This window comes from Thermobia domestica, chromosome 4 (assembly GCF_964235325.1).
Source record: "Thermobia domestica chromosome 4, izTheDome1.hap1.1, whole genome shotgun sequence".
NCBI classification, from domain to species: Eukaryota; Metazoa; Arthropoda; class Insecta; order Zygentoma; family Lepismatidae; genus Thermobia; species Thermobia domestica.
The window spans coordinates 27,719,672-27,741,723 of NC_137457.1; the positions used below are offsets into that span (position 1 = coordinate 27,719,672).

The following is a 22,052-nucleotide window of genomic DNA, read 5'->3' on the forward strand; positions in this document are numbered from 1 at the left end:
CGTTCACCGAGACCCAGGACCTGCTCAAGGAAGCCTTTGGGGAAGATGTGATGTCCCGTACTCGGATCTTTGAGTGGCACAAGGCCTTCAGGGAAAGCCGGAAGGACGCCGATGACGAACCACGCTCTGGGAGGCCGTCGACGTCGAAAACCGATGAAAACGTCGACCGAGTTCGCGAATACCTGAACCTGGAATTTTTTTGCACTGCATAGTATGTCAAATTAAGTTCTTCGCTGATCTCCCGGAGGGTTGTCCGACGGTCCAGGTTCTTTTGTTAACTAACGGACAGGTACTTTTCCTGAGTGCCTTCAGAGTGTTATGAAGCTTTTACAGTACACCCCTGTAATATCTCGTAATCATGGGGTGACCATAGATTAGATACAGTGAGGATTACACCCAGAAAAAATTAAAACATAACTTTCTTGGCAGGAGGCTGCACAGAGTAATATTGAGTGCAATAGTAAAAATGCTTTCACTGATTATAATTATTCGTTCATAACTTTAGTTTCTGCATTATGGTGATACACAAAACACCCGTACATGGTCAAAATACGATCGTAAAAATTGATCTCATTGGGTACACAGAGGGACAACACTTCGAATACAGAATTAACTCGTACACCTCTTGCACATAGAATATGGGTACATTTATTATGTAAGTTTCATATATTACGTTTCCTACTGATCTGGAGAAATATTTTTCCGTGACTTCTCCCTGACTTTCCCTGACCTTTGGCAGTAATTCCCTAACCTTCATGACTGGTGTCGGATGACGTTGACATATAAATAAGGAATAAATTACGGTGATTATTTATATAAATTTTTCTATAGAGACAAATGGTAATCAATTACTCATACGTCATTCCACTTATCTCTCATAAAAATCTAAGCAACGTCCCATACCGTGGTTAGCTAAGCTGAAATTGGTGTACAATTAATGTTAGAAAAAAATATATTTTATGAAATTTCCCTGACTTCCCCTGATTTCCAATCTTTTTTCCTGAGTTTCCTTGACCTGAACCATTTTCCCTGACCCGTAGGAGCCCTGTATATGAGCACAACTTTTCATACGAGGGCAAAAACTTATTGATCACCCCACGTATTTGTTAGTCTTGTCATTAATGGGTTGTGGAAGAATAAACACGCTACTTAAAATGAAAAAAAAAAAATGAAAAAATGAAAAACACGCTGCTTACAACAAAGAAGTTTTAATGTTATAACACTGCCCTGTTGGTAGTGTTATCTCTTGGTGTCACATCCGGTCTATGCTGGTTGTTATCAGCTTAGTGAAAGAGAATTTACGGAACAGTTGAATAATTCTGAAACAGGAAGCTATGCATACTACGTATCATAAACTTAAAAAAAAAAAAAAAAAAAAAAAAAAAAAGTATTACTATCTTAACACAGGAACATAAATGTAAATATTTCACAACTAATGGTAACATGTGGACGTGTCCACAAATAATAAGACACTGAAACAACCATTAAGAGGGTTGTAATCGAATTACATACAATCACTGTGTTTATCCCAGAGCTATTTTTACATCATAAATTTTTGCTACGTGACTTCCTCAAACCTGTAGAAACCTCTACCGAAATTCACGAAGAGAGCACGGCGACTCAATAGTATAGACCTCACTTCTGGTGAGAACAGATTTTTTTTTTTATCTCAGGCAAGGCGCCCATCAGAGGGGGCAAGGGGGGCGCTCGTCCCCCCTGGAGGAAATTGTACTTCGGAAGATCGAAAAACCAATTGAATTTTTGGAATAATTACCGTAAAATTTGAAACTACATTTGATTGTGACTTATACTTGCCCCCCTCTGGAAACCAGAACATGGGCGCCCTTGATCTCAGGCCATTTTAAGAGCCTGACATGCTGAAAGTAATACAAAATTTACCATTTTTCTTTTGCTTGTTTTTCATACGTGAAAGGAGACAATGAAATGCAACTTACCACAATCATGTTATTCTACAACAGAAAACATGAACCTGAACAATTTTCAGACTTGCCATTCATGGAAACTACAGTAATGCCAGAATGACATTTCCACCAAAAATCTAAGTTAACGCAGCGACTAGAGGAACGAATTCAATTGCATTTGATTATGTATCCTGTGAACTACTTTTTAAATAATAGTTGTATTTAATTTGTAATAAATAAAATAGTTTTAGCATACAGTTATTAAAATTAAATAATAATGTTATTTAAAAAGTAGTTCATAGGATACCAAAACAACATGATACGTAATCAAATGCAGTTGAGTTCGTTCGTCTAGTCGCTGAATTAACCTAGATTTGGGGGAAATATTCTGGCAACAGTGTAATTTCTACGGATGGCAACACTGAAAATTCTTCAGGTTCATATTTTCTGTTGTAGAATAACATTAACTATGATTGTGGTAAGTTGCATTTCATTATCTACTTTCACTTATGAAAAACAAGCAAGAGAAAAATAGAATTACTTTTAGTATGTCAGGTTCTTAAGCTGAAGCAGGCCCGTTATATTATGAACTATAATATGGTGATGAAGTATAATATGATTGGGTCGGCAGCCCCAAAATTTAGGGGGGGCGGTAGAAGTTAGGGGGGGCGACCCAATCATATTATACTTCATCACCATATTATAGTTCATTTGCAAGCCTACCGTGAAACTTTTAGGGGGCCAGCCAAAGTTTAGGGGGGCCCGGCCCCCCTAGCCCCCCGTGGATACGGGCCTGAGCTGAAGCTATAAGTCTGTCTTCCCTTGCAGCTATACGATTATCATACTCACTTGCTGCACGAGAGATTTGTTCCCATTCGCCAATATTTAAATCAATTTAGAATAATGTATAAATGAAATGATACTTACCCTTCTCCTAGCTTGCAGATGATATCGAATACTTCTTCCGGTTGTCTTGTAAGGCTCTCCTCCGATAGCTTCTTAAGCTCACTGGAATTTAAACAGAAAAATATAGGTTAAGTAGAAGTTTTATAAACAACAACACATTCCATGTCTTTAACTACAACAATAACAATAAACAGAATGTGATTCAAACAATTAAACTAAAGTTAAACCAACCAAAAACAAAACTAAAGTTGGCATTATTTGACGTGAAAAAAAAAAACCAATTTGTCGATAACGTAATACTGAATTATACACAGTTTAGTCCACACATTTTAGAACTACTATAATCAAAAGACAGAAAATGAGTATTTATTTATTCAAAATGGAATGACACATAAGTGGCACATATTTCTACTTCTTTACAAGGCTGTATGTATTTGGTTTAGGAATCTTCACAAATAACTAGTCAGTTTCTTTTTGGATAACACAAATGATGTGAAATCTCGGAGGAGACAAATCCACTGACTCAGTGAGTACAGACAATTGCAACACTGCAACTTTCTTTTTAGAGAGAACAGCTGAATCATTGCTACTGAATGAGCCAATGCAATATCGTGTAGCAGAAACAGTATTCAAAAAAGGCAAGCAGGAAGAATATCTGCAACTAGACCAATTCCAGTCTTCGACAAATCTGCTTTCTAACAAAATTTCAATCTAATACGCTATACTTCTTTGACATACAACATTAAGTCAAATTTTGACTGGGAGTAAGAAACAAGGTTATGTGGAATGTTCCTTACAGCAACTGAACTCGAACTATTTAGTTGGGAAGCTCGTCGACAAATGTTTCTACAAGTAACGCTACTGCGTTACATTAGAGGCACCAATACGACTGACTAAGACAGTGGGGTTTAGGCACTAATACGAACTCAGGAGACAGTTGTACCTTGAAATTTGGAGCAGAATCACATGAATACTACTTAACACATTCGTCAACAAAGGTTTCGACAGTAGAGATATTCGTATGAGAATAGTAGAAGGCTGAAACTTAAAAGTTGGATGAGGTTAACATGTTGGCAACTTCGCGCGTTCGTCAAGGAGTATTTCTATTATGTAACCCTGCTGTGCTACGACATAGGAATTAGCACGTACGCAGTAGATAATTGGAACACTTGGGTCAGGCTCACAAGAAGGCCACTCAGCAGGTTCGTTGTTATTGATTTGGAGTTTAACGTCCCTTTCAGCAGCGAAACTATATGAGACGGGATCTACTGATTAACGTGGAACCCGAACCACATGAGCTCCCACCGGGAATCGAACCCGGGTCTCTCACGCCAACTCAGCAGGTTTGTTCATGAATGTATCTACTATGGAACCCCACTGTGCTACGGTAGAAACGTTAGTACGAACGCCATTTAGCACCCACGACGACGAGCACCCTTCTTACCACGTAATCCAGCAGCGCTGCTTCGGTAAAAGCACTAGGTAATTTAACGTTTAAAAAATTTAATCTGTTTTGGGAACCAGTGGAAATGGAGGAATTTTACAAAAGTACTAAAGCTTATGAGACGGGACCTAGAGATACACAAATCTATATAATTGTTCGGATTCTACTATACACACTAGTTTCTTATACAGGGTGATTCTTGAAATGAAATGAAATGAAATTTTGAGTTTTACGTCCCACGGTTATGCCGGTTAGGCTAAAGGAGACAGTGATAATGAGTAATGAATGAAATGGTGGAATGAAGAAAGTGGGAGGAAACGGGAGAACCCCGAGAAAACCCACGCACACGGTGTTTGTCCACCACAAAGTTCACTTGGCGAGAGCAGGGTTTGAACCCGAGACCCCTAGCACCAGAGGTGAACGCTCTACCACTGAACACCGCGGCCCCTAGGGTGATTCATTATAGGGTTTACAACTTCAATCAGTTATAATTCTTTATTGGAACCATATACAGACTTGGCTTATATGTCATTATACTGCAAAAACTCTTCAAGGTTTTTGTAACTAATTCATTATGGCTCAATGTGTGCACCTGCGGTTATCTTGGCCACATTCCACCGAAAGTCTATTTCCTGCCAGAGTAGTCAGCATTTCTGGGGTAATGTCTGCGATGGCTGTTCTGATGCGATTTCAGTCCATTAACATTATCAGGTAGGGGAGGGGTGTGCATCTTATCTTTTACAAACCCCCGCAAAGAGAAGTGGCGTGTAATCTGGAGACAGTGGAGGCCAGGCAATTGGTCTACCACGACCTATCCACTTATCTGGAAAACGCCGATCAAGAAATTCCCTTACGTCTATCACGTAATTTGGCGGGGCATCAACTTGTTGTCACCATAAGCGGCCATCGTGGTCATCTTCATCTGACTGTGGAACAAGGAAGTTCTGGAGCATATCAAGATAGGCAATGCCGGTGATGGTGTTCTAAGCAAAGAAAAATGGTCCATACACCTTTGCTCTGGAAACAGTGTAAAACACGTTCACTTTGGGGCTGTCACAAACCAGCTCAACGTGCGCAAGTGGATTTTCCGTGCCCCAAATACGTCAATTGTGTATGTGTTGACTTGGCCGGAAAAGTGAAAAGCTGATTCGTCACTGAATACCACATTGTTCAAGAATGACTCATCACCACTAATGCGATCTAACATAGTAAAACAGAATTCACGTCGGGTATGTTTATCCGCTTTACTCAGTGCTTGAACCAAGGGTCGTCTGTATGACTTCATGGACAAACGTCTACGCAATGCACGCCAAACAGTGGTCTGAGGGATACCAGTTTTTTGTAATGCACGTCGTGTGGATTTCCGAGAGCTGTGGAAAAAACTCTCCCTAACTGCTTCCACTACATTGTCAATCACGGGTGAACGCCATGGAGCCTTTGAGTGTCGCACAGAACAACCTATTTCAACAAAAGTCTGGTGACATTTGTACACTGTTGGTCTGCTGGGTGGTTCCTTGTCGTATTGTGTTCAAAACTTACACTGTACACTTGTTGCTGACTTCTTTCCTTCAAACCAAAACACGCACCTAGCTCTTTCCGCACCAGTAAAAGTCTCCATTTTCAACGACCGGTGGCGACGCGTTTGATCAACTTCGCAACTACTCATTACGTGAGTCAAACTTGAAGTGTTTTGCAGTATAATGACATATAAACCAAGTCTGTATGTGGTTCCAATAAAGAATTATAACTGATTGAAGTTGTAAACCATATAAAGAATCACACTGTAGAATAGGTGCTTAAAAAGACTCAAACTTCCGCGCGATATGTTTCGGGGCTGAAAATGCCCTATACTGAAAGATTGCCTGGAAAAAGGGCGAAAAGTTAATAGTAAAGATGCCGTGATTTGTGTACAAAGGACGAGACATATTGCCGAAGATTGTCGGATGATCACTGTCCTCTGTTCTTCCTTAGTGCACACTGTCAGCGGAGTGGCCATTATAACATGCGAAGGCAGAAGGCAGTGTGCACACTATAGAGAGAGGTATGGTAAAACTGTTCTTATTTATTGATTGTATCTTGTAAGTTACACAAGAAATTCTTGCTCATCGTACATACAGATGTTATCTTAACAAAGCAATGCTAGCACAGCAACGAATACATATCTCTAGTATATACCTACCCTTTTTCTTTTTCCTCTTTGGCACTTTTCTTTCCCTCTCTCCTGTTATTACACGTTTTACAGTGAATCGTTGGAACAATGGGGGAAAATATTCCTCCATTTTTGAAAACTAGAGTCTCCATTTTCACTATTAACAATGTATCTCACTTCTTCACTACACAATATAGATGTCAGTAATGCTTTCCATATACAAAAATAGCACTTTTCACTATGGGTTATTTATGTCATACAACACATCTACCGTAGTTTCTTTTATTCACATATTACCACTACACAATTTTTCTTGTTTCTACGGGATACTAGATCCAAACAAAACGATGTAGAGCTTCTAGCTGGCATATTCATTAGCACTGTGACAGAACTATAATTCATAGTTACAGCATTTTATAACTGGTTTCCACAATGACAAAATCACTGTTAAATAAAAAGAAATGGAAAGTACTGCAATAGTTGTGTAAAAAAAGAGCTCAAATAAAAACTAAAAATGCTAATTTTTAAAATTAAACTCCCCGTGTTGTAGTTTCTAGATCAAAATTCCCTGTATGTTAATAGCTCTACAAGTTTCTTCCGAAGATGGGCCAGGACAAAAAAAAAAAAAAAAAAAAAAAAAAAGTTATCAAGGACAATGTGTATCAAAGGTAAGTGCCGTAACTAATCGTTTGCATATTTCTACAAACCCTGTAATTTTCCATACGACATGTAAGTAGGACTATTACTTATTACTTTACGTAGTGGTTGCTTCCTTATTGAAAATTGAAAATTCCGTAAATATGAGGAAAAGTAAGTCTTCATGCACTTCGTTCAACTTTAAGTTTTCACTAAAAAGTTGCAAGTAGTGCGTATGCCACTTAGAAGACGAATGACAATATACAGGGAGTTTCAAAACAACGCCAACAACGTTTGGGAGATGATTCCTGACACCAAGATAAAACGAAAAGTATAGACCAACCAGGGTGCAAAAATGCTTCCTTTCGGAGTTATAGGGTGCCGAAAACATGAAGAAAATGAACTTTAAAGGTCCATAACTTCAATACTATGAGACTTACCGTAGCCGGGTCAAGACTTCACTTAGAAACTAATATGTGTGCTATCCAAATATCTATGTTTCATAATCCTGCAGTACTTCCGCTACAACTTTTATAGAGGTAGTTGGTGAGTACTTCAAATTATATGCCCGTAGCCAAACTTCCTCCATGACATTGTTGTATTGTATTGTATTTATTTACTCCATTTGAAACCAAGATACATTTGGTTTGGAGGGTTCAGACAGTCCTCTTTCTTGTTTCAAATACACTTAGAAAAAGAAATATGTTACACTATTTAATACATATTATTGCAAAGATAATCTGCTACGCTGTAATATACTTTATCCACCAGGAATCTCTTGAGTTTCTTTTTAAAAACATTCATATTTTCTTCATTTTTTATTTCTCTGGGCAGCTTATTGTAAATTTGTACTCCCATATGGCTTGGGCCTTCCTGTACTAATGTTAGTTTTGTAAAATATTTATTGACTTCTTTCATTTTGTTGTCTGGTATTATAAACGTGACTTATTTGGGTTCCATTTTTCAGTTTAGCTGCATAGATTGCAGTTTCGTATACATACATAGACGGTAGGGTAAGGATGTGGTGCAGTTTAAATTTTTCTTTGCATGATGTTCTCATGTGTAGACCAAATATTATCCGTATTGCTTGCTTCTGTTTCATGAAGACTGCTTTGATGCTTGAAGATTTGACCCAGAAAATGATGCCGTAATTTAGTATAGGGTGTATAAGCCCGTAGTATACTTGGATCAAAGCTTTTGTGTGAGTACCTCAGGATTCTGAAACATGTATTTTTGAATAGAGCACATATTCAGTGCTACTGAAATTAGCGGGTTAGTATACTGCTCAGGATGCATCTCTCTGGAAATCAAACTAAATAACTTTTTACTCGACAAATCTAAACACTTAAAACATTTTTTTATTTTTTATTTTTATATCTCTGGGCTTGGGTCTAAACGGGCCAATGTCACTTTTTGGCGAAAATGAGATTTTCAGCAATTTGAATGTCTCTAAATGTGTATTTTCTTGAGTAAGAAGGGCAAGTGCTAACATGGAATACTTTGAGAATAATTTTCCCAAAAATGTTATCGGCCCTCGCTGAGGATGAAGTTCTATGTTTTTTAATATACATTGGCCTTTCTTTAATCTACTAAAAATGTGTATTAGAGCCAAAGTGAACAATGACCTTTTTTGATCCAATATTGTTAATATTTTGACGCGATCAAAGTGAGAATTGGCATTTTTTGATTTAGTGTTTTAAAAACTCTTTTAAGTCCAATGTTTAAACTTTGTACTTATTTGTTTGACTTGAAAACCAGTGTCTTTTGTGACACCTACAGGAAAATAAGGTCATAATGTTGTGCTTTTGTGTTTGTGAGTATAAATCCGACAACAATCTGGTTCATAGTGGCCAATCATGGTTAAAAGTGCATATTTTGTTAACAGTACATAGGGTTGCCAATTAAGCCACTTTGTGGCTAGATTGGCCATTTTGAGAACCTGGCTAGCCACAAATTTTCAAAAAAAGCCATTAGCAGCTTTTCTAGAAATGTGCTTTTTGCTTTTAGCCATTTCTAGCCATTTTCTGAGTTCAACCACATTTTGATATAGGCTATTTATCGTTAACAAGTGTCTAGCGTTGTTTTAAGATTTGTAATACAATAACAAAACACCTGTTGAAATTTCGCTTACATGCTTAATGTTTCACTTCAAGGAGAAGATTAGCTACATAATTTTTATGGCAATTGCATATTATAGCGGAATGTGTTATGCTCACGCATTTGTAAGCAAGCTCAAAGTTTAAACTTTCAATAAAGGACTAATGTCATTGTATCTGTTTAAAAACTAGTAGAATTTCAAGATCAAAAGGGCCAATGTGAAGAGATATCTTGGAAATACGCTAATATATATATTCATGAAAATGCAAGTATCCGATAGGGCATAAACATATCTTTCATTGGTGAAACTATGAATGTTCCATTTGCAAGTATGATTGAAATACCTTCAAATAAATAAATAAATAAATAAATAAATAAATAAAAAATAAATAAAATAAAATAAAATAAAATAAATAAAAGTAAGAAACTTCAAATGTGTTTTTCTCAAAATGGTATTTTTTTGACATTCATATATTTCAGTAAAGTTTCTGAGTAGGGAATGGAAGATGAGCGGAAATGCAAAAAATCAAACTTTAATTTACACCGAGACAAACCAAACTCTTTCACGTGGAGTACACCGTGACGCTCTTTTTTTTTTATTGTTATACGGTAAGAATATTATAGAGTTTCTGGCAAACATTTCAACAACAACAACAAAAAAAAAGAGAGAGAGAGAGAGAGAAAGGATTGTGCAAGAACTTGGCGTAAAGCTGACGAGAAGAAAGAAAACATACAAACGCATATATTTCTTCCAGGGAATACTAAAGGCAAGTTGCTGATGTCAGCTAACTTCCGTTTCCCAGTATCTGCTACTTGCAATACTAATACAGCTTTTAGAAAAATCAAACTGACGTCAAGGTTTCCACGAAATATCTCTATAATTGAAGCTGTATTTCCTTCGAAATTGGAGAAGGAAAAAAAAAAAATAATAAACTACACCGCCATAACTTTTCCGCACAAATGAAGGGTAAGGGGAAAAAAGAAGGAATGTCACAAAACTGCATTTTCGAGAAAACGGTGTTTTAATATTGAAAACCGCGTAAAATGAATAGGGTTAGTTAAATGTTTGTCCCTTTTTACGTGGACATTTCTCCATCTAGGCATGCATGGCATATACAGTCAAATAGTACCAAGAGTCACCAACAGATAGGACAAAGCACCCGATAAAGCACATACATGGACATTCCTTGTTTTTTCCCCTTACCCTTCAAATGCAATTAGTTATCCAATTTTACTAAACTTGAAAACATTTTTTTTAATGTCCTTCCTTCCGGGAGAAATGAAGAATGAGATAATGATGTATGAGGTACAAACAAAGCGGAGGCGGCTCTTGAGGCAGATCATGGCGGTAACAATAGAATCAACTTCCTCGGTAGCAGCTAAAGGTAGATTTGATTTGATTTTCGGTTTAGAGTTCCTTTCAGCAGCAAGGCTATATGAGACGTGGATCTACAGCTTAACGTTAGATCCGAACCACATGAGCTCCGGCCAGGCATCGAACCCAGGTCTCCTCCGCTAAAGACAAGCGGTCAGCATACGCGCTAAGATCTCATTTCATTTTTGAAATACTTCATTAGATTTTCATAATTGAAGGAATTCAAAGGGAATTTTAAATTTCTCTAATATCACAAAATATTTTCCAGTACATTTTCAGCATTTTCCAGTATCGATTTTTTTTTTTTAAAAGTATTTCACCAATCAATAGACACCCTGATCGATTAACAAGATATTAATCCGTATCCTTTGGTTACCATTTAGTATCTCTGTCAATTGTATGTAATTCAATAATAGAAAAAGTTTCCAAATGAGGCATTTGCCGTATACACTCGAATCTAAGACGCACTTTTTCTGCCAAAATTTCAGGTATAGAACTTTTGAAGTTTAGAAATGGGAGTGCGTCTTACAGTTAGATTCGAGTATATACTGTATTTACTTATGATACTTGTGTGTGTCTGTATCAGTATACATTTATAGATTTATTTCTAAAACCATTTAGCAAATTGGGTTGAAACTCGTACCCTTAACTAGGTCTTGACGAAATACTTGATGAAGACATTGAGCGGCAATGCATCACTTTCCCGTAAGAGAAAAGTCTGTAGGTATTTACGTTACAAAAATGTTGTTCTATTTAGCTTCGAAAAGTATAACTGACAAAAACAAAGCAAAAAAAGTATAAGAAAATAATATTTTTCTTGGCAGAACTGTCTCCACAAATCATTCTTCGCCACAAGTGACACCAAACAGACGAAAGTATGCACAAAGAGTTTAGATCTTAAGAAAACGAGAAAAATATAACGAAAAGTAAAAATGGATTAAAAGTAACTGAAGTCTCAGAGGTGTCTGCCAAAAACAACACATACTCTTTTCTCTCAACGACGCTCATGTGTTTTCAGCTCAAATATATTTCTTCAGTTTCCTCTCCCTTAACGCAAGTTGATGCCCTGTTCTCTTCGCAACTCCTGCAAGACGAGAAACATTGCCAATCTATGCTTACTTTTCTGCCATGAGATACGACATCTTTATAACGAACATTTGCTACAGTCAAACCTGTTAAAATTGTCCACCTGTCTAACTTGTCACCTGCCAAATTGGGTGGATAAGACAGTAGAACCAAGCGTATGTAGCCAGAGCTGCCCATCCCAAAGTTCTTGGGTGCAGCCCCCATATTTATTATTCCCCCTTAAAAAAAATAGTAAAGAAAAGTGGTGACAAATCCAAATAGTGACAAAACCAAGATAACTTGAGTTCTAGACTATAAAAAAAAAAAAAAAAAAAAAATCCTAACTCTGCGGGTTCTTAAAAGCATCACAATGGTATAATTAAATGCTATTCTTAAAAGTAGCGTTATGTTATCTTAAAACCATCATTATGATGAAACTTAAGTTGGATTCTGCCATTTTCAATGAAAAATTGTCCTTCGCGAATTCGGACAGTTTTGATGTATGGATCCACACCAGTTCACGAACTTTCAGATTTTTACTAATCACAGGACACGAAACTGGCCACTATACTTCTGCCCACTGATTTATTGGCTCCACCTAGCTTTGGTAAGGAAGTGTGTGGCTAGTTCTGGTAAGCGTACGGAATATTCGGTGATCACCTAGCATCAGGAGACAGACAGTAGCCTATTTGAATTAGGAATTAGCCATGCCAGTATAGACACCTAAACATACCGATAAATGAAATTAAATCTTTGTTTAACATCCCACGATTACGCCGCTTAGGCTAAGGAAGATTATGATTAAGACACGTAAATGATGATGCAAGACTTGGTGGAGCAAAAAAACCCACGGACAGAATGCTGTCCACCACAAACTTACTTGGTCGTGGATCGAACCAGGGACCCACGCACTAGAGATAAGCGTTCTACCACTCAACCGTCATGCCCCTGAACATAACGACGATGATAGCCATGTGCTGACTACACGTCACCGAACTAGAGGTCATTCGGTCAGCCATATTCCATTGTAGACTAAAACATCAAGAGGCTCAGCGTAAAGTTGTAATAAACTTTGTCTAGTCTATTCTTAGTCCCTAACTATCTTTATAAAATATTTTGCACATTTTGACCTCATTCTAGAAGGCCAATGTTATCGTTAAATGCCAGGGTCAGCTACTTAACCACGACACTACGCCATAAATGACCCTCTTAGCTGACAACAAACAATAAATAAGAAACTGCATTCCAAACAATGACATTAATTAATGATGTAAACTCGATCTCCAGCTTTTTCATTGAAAACTACATTACACTTCGAACTTTAGGTTTACAAGTAGTAAGTTATGTTAGGAGTATGTGTGTATGCTACACTGTCACCGTTCGAGGAAGACAAACATCCGTAGATACTATCTCCAACTTGATAGTTTTCTTACACATACAGTATACAAATTAATAAACAAGGTGTCGTAGCAGAACAAAACCTACCATCAACATTTTTACCAACAAATGGCATACATTTTCCTCATAAAAATATTTCTTTCTCGGAAACTGCGAATAAGAATTTATTCTCAAACCTTTCTGTTCACTTTCATGTCATTTCTCGATTGGCATATACGTTATCTTTGCACACTATTATCATCATCGTCATAGTATTCTGCCATTTTTTTGGCTGGTCACTTGCCGCAAGTGAGACTCGTTCGATCTCTCCCTCTTTTTCCTGCCACCACATCCTCTAGCACGTCCCTCATGATGCAGTTCCTTATCTGCCAATGCTCCAACTAACTTCTCTTTCTCTTCTTAATCTATATGTATAAAAATGAAAGTCAGAATGTTTGTGACTTCGTATCTTTTTGAACTATTCGACCGATTTCGATCAAATTTTCAACATAGATGAGATTCGGACCCGGGATGTTTTTTATCATTTCACTTTGACTGAGCAACTTAAGCAACGGGAAGAGGAGATATTTAAAAATGATCGAAAATTACGACATTAGTGCGGAATCCATAGTTTTCGGGGTCGCTGAGATGAACAGTGACACTTCCAATGCTGTTTAAATCCAAATTAGCCCTTTATGTCCTAAATGAAACGTATTCTCCCCGTGCGAAGAACGAGTATTCTGTTAGTAGTACCTAAATTGTTCTTTTGTCTCCCACCAATACTAAAACCATGTCATTCGTTTTCCACTCGGCCTACCTAATTCTTTCTTCTCTACACTCACATTTTGAAAGCTTCCAGTCGTTTTTGATCATTTTGGCGTATGTACAAAAGAAAGAAAAAGGGCGTATCTCACGAGCCCTTCATGTTACAATATAAAAATATGTATATATACTCCTAATTACAAACAAAAGCATATTTGACCCAGTATTTTTCAAAATTACGATTTTGAGGAGGGTAGGTGCATTTTTTAAAATATTTTTTTCGCCATATTGAAATAGACTGTCTCTTGTTTATGATTGCATAACGAAAAACGGGTTACCTGTCTTTTGAACACAGTTCCCGCTCCAAAGATTTTATGCACAGGTAGGCGAATACAAAATTTATGCCAAAAAATACAGTATGTTATGATTTTTAAAATTACACTTAAATTGAAATGTGTATCCTAACGAGGAACAGGTTCAGATATTTGCCATAAATCTATTATTCCCGTGCGAAGAGCGGGCATTTCAACTAGTACGCTAATAAAATTGTAAAATTTTAGAGTTCTCAGGAATAAACCCGCCTAACTGGAGATAAAACGTTTGCGGCTGGTACTGCGTGATAGCTTCCACCAAGTCTCGGATTACCAACGCTGTGAATTCGAAAGAAACACATTTTAACTGAAAGAGACCCAAAAATACCCTATAAATATATAAACTGGCATACATTCAATACGTGTCTGTTTTTGGGGTAGCATTTTGTTACCTCCTTCGACTCGACAGACACGAAAATAGCAACCCACATGAAAATTCATCAGAGACAGGCGTGCATAATGCGTTTGGCATGGCGAACAGTTCTCGAACTACACCATGCACTGGTTCCCTCCACATTACTTGTCTTGCTACGTGTAATTAGAGGATCCCGATCGCACAAGGCGGGAACCGTGCCAAATACTAGCACTCACTTCCTGCAACCTCTTCGCTTTCCAACGGGAATTAAGCATGGCAGCTATCCAAAGCACAGAGTCACAAAGAATCTTCTCCACGAGCACAGAAAAACTGTAGTGTGATACAAGGGAGAGTTTTAGCTGTAATTTTACGGTAAATCAAATTTGGGTTGGTTCAACAAATGTCGATGAACTTAAAATTTTGATTGCAAGGACGAGGTCTGGATTTATTGAAACATAGGACATCGTGTATGTGTGGACATCGGTTAGTTCCCCGAAAAAGAAACTCACAGTCCCATTTCATATAGCAGTCATTATGAAAAAAAGAAAAATTTGATCAGTAAATAAATAAATAAATAAAAATGAATTAATATTCTTTTCGATATGTAAATACAGATATCTACCTCTACAGGCAAAGGATTCATACACTTTGTACGCATCCACCAGGGGCGGATCCAGGGGGAGGGCATTCCCCCAGAAGAGGAAGCTTTTTTATTTTGTATATATAAATAAAATCCATCCCAAAGTTTGGAGCCCTTAAAAGTAGCAGTATAACCCACCGCCCCCCCAGGAAGTCGGTCCTCGATCCGCCCCTGGCACCCGCTATTAATCGTTCTTATATCACTACCCCTGGCCTGCATTCAATTTGAAAGTAACTACTGTAGGTAAACAACCAATTACGAATTATCAGATATTGTTGTCATTTTAAAATTTTGTTTGAGTTTGGTCTTGGTATTTACAATTTTATCGACACATTTGCATCCACCATACTTTATTTTTGCACTGTATGGTTAATAATTTTTGTCCCACCTTTCGCCTTAGTAGGAGCCTGAGCATGTCTTGGCTTGCTTTGGATACTCCTTGCCACCATTTCTGGAATAACCCTGTTATGTTGCCATATTTGCTGTAGAAGCTCTTTAAAAATGAAATTAAATCTTTAAGTTTTACGTTCCACGGTTATGCCGGTTAGGCTAAAGGAGACGGTGATGATGAGAGATGAGTGAAATGGTGGAATGAAGAAAGTGGGAGGAAACGGGAGAACCCCGAGAAAACCCACGAGCACGGTGTTTGTCCACCACAAAGTTCACTTGGCGGGGGCTGGGATCGAACCCGGGACCCCAAGCACCAGAGGTGAACGCTCTACCACTGAGCCACCGCGCCCCCCGAGAAGCTCTTTAAGTTGGCAAATATAAACTGACCTTATTTTTCACAATATGATACACTCCTTTTATTGAATTAAAGTTTAACCGATTCCCTGTCCAACCTTGTACTTTCACCACTTGCTGCTGCTGATTCATAATAAGTATGCAAGTATGAGACGGTGCCTCATCCTGAATGAAAATTCCAGCATCTCTAGGGTTGCCAACTCTGGAAAATAAAAAAACGGCACCCCCCAAAATTCCCTATGATATAGGTCTAAGTGTGAAGTATCTTTGTTCGTTCCAAGGGAGGCAGGAGGGGGCAATTGCCCCCCTCCGGAGAGTTTGAGAAATACGTATACTTTAATCGATTGTCTACTAATATACTAGTACAAAACGTGAAAGTCTTATCTTATGTCGGTGGTGCACTTGTCCCCCTTCAAGCGAAGTCTGAAATGGTGCCCGTGGTTCGGACAAATTCATGTGAAGGAAATGTACTATCGTTAACAAAAGTGCATTAGCACCTGTAGATACTCTGCATAATCCTTTGTACATTCACTAATAATCTTAATAGATAGGGGAGAGGAAGGGAATGGCGATCAGTTGGGAATGGTGATCAGCCCACTTTGCCCTCTTGCGTGACCCGAGGAGAAGTCAAACTCGTGCTGCTATCTGCCTCTTGTAGCAAGGTTTCTTGTGTGTTGTCGAAAAAATTGTCAGAGTAGATTGAAGTCTACAGCGTGCTGAAACTTGTTTTTGTTGATTTTCTTACAAGTATCTGCATATTTCAACTCACGACAGGTACAATTTAGGTTGTAAGATCTTGAAGTTACTAAGATTCATAAAAAGTTATATTTACGTCTAATGCACGACACATAGTTACATTTAAAAAAAAAACTACGTTTTACAGTATAACCAGCTCAATTTTCAAAATGGCGCAATGTTGGGAATGTCGATCAACGTGATCGGTTTACTGCGATGGTGATCACCATTCCCAACAAACTTTTGGACTACTTGTCCAGCCAAAAATTATAAAAGAGGCCACCTAAGATAGGTAATACGCCTACTTTAGTCAAACACGGAAACTTTGGTATCGGTGTAACCTTTGTGGATTGTGGATGCATGCTGACTGTACTGTTGTGGACTCACCACGCCGTTTTATCAAAGACCACATATATACGTAACGTGTCTTTGATAAAACGTCAATAAAACATTCAGTTGACGTTTCTCAGTCTTTCGAAGGCGCAGTGTGTAAAAAAAACTTGAACTGCCTATGAAACTATGTTTCTTTATTAAGTTTGTACTGTGATCGCCATTACCAACATGTGATGGGAATGGCAACCAAAGTAGCAATTTGAGTTTTTTCCGTGTTCCCGAACTGAAAGAATGATCCTCTTTTTATTTTACACACTTATTGTAGAAGGACTGGAGTATGTATTTACAAATTTGTTTCAATATATTTTGCAAATGAAACTGCGTAATAACCCATTTTTCTTAGGTGATCACCATTGCTCACCTCTCCCTTACATTGTGCTATAAATGAGAAACTGAAATCGACATTGATCATTTTATTGTATTTATCAGTAATGGGGCGTTTACACTTGGTCGATTTAGTCGCACGACTAAATCGACTCGCTGCATTTGCCACTAAATCGAAGCAACTAAGCCGAATCAGATCGATGGATGTGTTCAATTATTTCAACCACAGAAAATAGAACGTCTTTCAATTCAGTTGCCAGTCGATTAGTCGCCTTCGATCAACAAGCGATTAAGTTGAAGTCCCGTTTACACGGTCGATTAAGGTGAAAGTGACGTCAATTCAACTGAATCGAACGCAAATCGACTAAGTGTAAACGCCCCATAAGTGCCATTTCTTTAAAATCATCGAAACAGATGAACAAAAGTATATTAATCTTTATGTGACAATTTTGGACTTGGAAAATTAAATTTATTCTTTAAACTTATACTTCAATGACAGAAAATTCCTTTAAGAAGTCATTTTTCTCTCTCAATAAATGTATAAAATTCCTTACAAGTAAATTTCAAATTTTCCCTGATACAGTCCCTATCATCTCCTTAAAATTGTATAAAGGTGAATAAAATATGTTAATATTTGATAGATGGTGAAAGGTGGCAGTTTTGGATTTACAGAATGAAAGTTACTTTTTAAATCTATACTTCGAACTAGATACATATTTGTAAAACCGGTCATAAAGGGGTTTGTAAGAAGTTTGACCGGTCACCGGCTTTAATCAAAATAACAGTAATATATCTGGCCAGGTCGGTGAAAAACCGGCCAGTTGGCAACCCTAAGCATCTCCCAGATATCACTCATTTCGCTGAGAATATCCAGAAACGAGCACCCAATATTGTTTATACCTCGTGGTACCCCCATCAAAATACAGAAGTCTTGTACCTTTGAGTACTATCACATTCTATACTATTATTTCTCAAAGGTATCTAACAGTCTCATCGGCTATAGGGGTGAGTCATACGTCTTACAATATTCCGACAATCAGATATCAGGCGTGTGTGTACGCCGTGATAGACCGCAGGTACAAGGTGAAACTGGCCAAAGATGTTGTACGGCAAACGTACTATTTAACACGGACTTCGCAAATCGGTCAGTTTTAGTGGCAGTGATGATGAGTGCTAACTGCATGAGTTCGAACTCGCGTATAACGCTGAAGCAGTAACTCAATCATTCAATTCGAAGAAATCGATTGAATTGGCTAAAGTCCGGCTCTGTCTTTCAAAACTTCCGCCCTGTACTCATAAATGACTACCCCATTTCCAAATGGGTCTTTGCCCACATCACAATTTTTAAAAAATCACAATTTTTAAAAAATCACAAAAAAGTCTGAACAAGAGTCGTTTTGAAACTGTTTGAAGGGCAACATACCTTTTGAAACTGGACAAGACCCAGTCTATGACAAAACTGCAAATATTTGAATAAAATATTCGCCGTATTTCGGATTTTTAGTAACTGTAAAGAATACATTTTATGAAAGCTATGAATATAATTGCTCCAATAGTGCCAAAATCTAAAAATCGAATTTGGGCGACACGCTGCCGTTCGAAAATGAACGTCTCAAATGGAAGGGAACTGAATAAACATAAATCTTTTTTAGATGCTCAATATCTCCAAGCAAAATACTCTACCAACGATTGTGATGGTACAGGTTTTAAGAAGTGGCAGGTCCGTTTTTCTTAACGTGACTGTACCAGTGGCGGATCCAGGGGGCGATCTCGCGCCCAGAAGGGAAAATTTCTTATTTTATATATATAAATAAAACCTATCCTAGAGTTTGGAGCTGTTAAAAGTAGCTCTAACTAGCAGTATTACAACCCAACGCCTCCTCCAGAAGTCCGTCCTGGATCAACCCATGGAATGTACTATCCATCAGTATCTGACATAATAAATTCTTGAACTATACTCGACAATAATACAAGCTGAATACAGCCCACATTAATATTGGGCGATGTGTTAAATATATTGTCACTTCTTTGATGTCTCCACCCAAAAGGACATCGACTTCCAAACAATGATCATAACAAAGACATGAAAGAAAGAGCTATGGGAATTTGACAAAGGAGAGACGTTGCTTGAAAGCTAACGAGGTTCATTCTTTCAGCCGCTCTGGGGCCTCTTTTAGCATTCAAGAAAGGAAAAAGACAATGCTTACGAAGTTGTTATCTACTGACGTTTGGGGTGGATTTTTATTTGTAGCAGTCATCACAAACTAAAGGAATTCCTCTTGAGAACGAAAATGTGCCTTTCGGAAGCGGAACATATCAACAAACCACCTAAGGCTCACAAGAATTCTAACAAACATCAATGTCTCAGTTACGACTACGCAAGAGATTTTTTTAATTTTGTTTTGTTGTTACAACAAACAAACATTAACAACTACTGTAAAGGAACTACACGAAAAGAAATGCTCAAGCACACAACTATCATAATGCTCAACAACAAAAGACAACTCACTGAAAGAAAAAAACTTTCAGAGTAGGATTCTGCTTCTGAACCTGGTAGATGCGTTAGGTACCTGAACATATTTAAAAGGATGACGACAGTGAGCCTTATAAGATTGAAATGTTATTATGATCACGCTAATTGGCTTATAGGATTGAAATGTTATAATGATCACGCTAGTGGGCCTTATAAGATTGAAATGTTATTATGATCACGCTAATTGGCTTATAGGATTGAAATGTTATTATGATCACGCTAGTGGGCCTTATAAGATTGAAATGTTATTATGATCACGCTAATGGGTTTATAAGATTGAAATGATATGATCACGCTAGTGGGCCTTATAAGATTGTAATGCTATTACATGTTGCTAGAGGATTTTATAAGATTGTAATGTTAGTACGCACGTACGTTACTCCAAACGGTAACTCTTGAAGAAAAATGAATTTTTGAATTCTTTTTTGCAATAGACGGCTAGAACAATTATCTCAGCTGAGTTCGTTAACGAAGTACATCCGTTACATCTTCACAGGTAACGATAACTTTAATAGTGGCTATTTCCATCCCATATCACATACACAGAAATACAGTTGGACATTGATAACTCGAATTCTTTGGTAACTCTAATTTTTTATATTCCCTTGAACTTTCCACAACACTCAATGTTAAAATAACCTCTGTAATTCTGTAAGTCGAATGCTTAAAAATTACAACCTCGATAAGTCGAATTTAAAAACCTTGGTAACTCGAACTTTCGTATCTGCGAACCTCTACGAGTCAAAGAGTACCTCTAGAAGTCGAACTTCTCATGATGTGACCTCAGTAACCCAAAGCTACAGCTCTAAGCTTTTACGTAATTGTCTTTATTACAAATGTGTACTGTAACTGTGTTTTACTCATGTATGGTATTTTATTTTTTACTAGTGATCTTATTTAATTTAAGAAATTTTTTACAATTTCTACCTATAGATGTTGAATGAATAAAACTTCGAGTTATAAAGGTTATATAGTCACTTTTCATGATGAACGCGGAACCTCGGTACTGGTTGTTCGCTCTTAGAAACATCTTGAATATCGAAATTTCCAAAACGAAAGCAACTGTACTATATTTTGGCTGTTTCTTTTGATGATGTACCTTCCTCATAAACAGTACAACTTTTTTCATGGGCCTGCGCAGCATTTACATCTTTAGTGAAATAAAACTGTAAAATGCAGCGCAGTTTTGCGGTAAAGTTCACTCATCATCAGGTGCAATAATTTACGTTTGATTACAAGAATTCCGGCAGTTTTTGCACATCTAATAGCTTTAACTGCTAAATGACGTTAGGCTCGATCCGCTGCCACTCATATACCCTGCGATTTAGTACACTAACGCCATCTCGTGTTCAAACGTTTACTACTTTTTAAACTACCTGATATGTCTGTGAAAGTTATAGTGAAATTAGTGGATGGAAAATAGTGGGAGAATCATAACAAAAAGACAACACCTACAAGATCTTATCCACAAGCTTACATGAACGGGGATTTTTACTTCAAGAATGGAACACCCTTCTACTGAGTGAACATCACAATACTTAAAGACTCAGTGGCGTATTTAGGATTTTGTTTCGGGGGGTGAGCATTGCCCACTTGACTTCCATTATTACATATACTTTAATCCATTGTCTACTAATATAATACGAAAAAACGTGAAACTCGTATGTTGGTGGAGAATCTTACCCCCAGTCGAATCTGAAATGAAACACCTCCAAACACACGCTGAATATTTGTAATTTAATTTCAACTTAACCGATTTTATTTTAGAAAAAAAAAATGAAATATTCAGTTTGATCTCTGTACGTTTTTTAATGAAAGAAAATGTTGAGAGAAATTTAAAGCTGAAATATAGTGACTGGAGTTTTAATGGCAAGTATTACGGACTGGCGAATCTTATGACATGATACAAAAAAAAAAAAAAAAAAGCAGTGAATCTAACTTTTATTCTATTCATAGAAGAAAAAGGAAGCATTCTCTTGGCCTACATAATTCCCCGGGCTACTTATTCTCCACTCTTGATTTGAATTAAACATTTACCTTCCTTTATTAACTAAACGATGTAGAATAAATATTCCTATGCTATAATAACTAAAGTCCCGTGCAAGCTGGTGTGGAACAGTTTCGCTTATCAGCTCCTGTCAGTTTTCCTGTTACTGACGATGGCCGACTTGAATCACAACAACGGTCGAAAGTATGATAGGAGAAACGAAAGAAAGAAAAAGAA

At 37.4% G+C, this 22,052-nt stretch overlaps 1 protein-coding gene across 6 annotated transcripts in view; it reads right to left on the minus strand.

The window, feature by feature from the left end:
- Positions 1-22,052, minus strand: part of hpo (serine/threonine-protein kinase hippo) — a 329,614-nt gene that overhangs the window by 84,974 nt on the left and 222,588 nt on the right. For 4 of the 6 annotated variants that reach the window (XM_081755380.1, XM_081755379.1, XM_081755381.1 and 1 more), the window contains exon 2: positions 2,850-2,930. In XM_081755380.1, coding sequence (XP_081611506.1) covers positions 2,850-2,930 — 81 coding nt within the window. Of the gene's footprint in view, positions 1-2,849; positions 2,931-6,451; positions 6,866-22,052 lie in introns of all 6 variants that reach the window. The other 2 variants (XM_081755378.1, XM_081755377.1) reach the window with 1 other exon arrangement.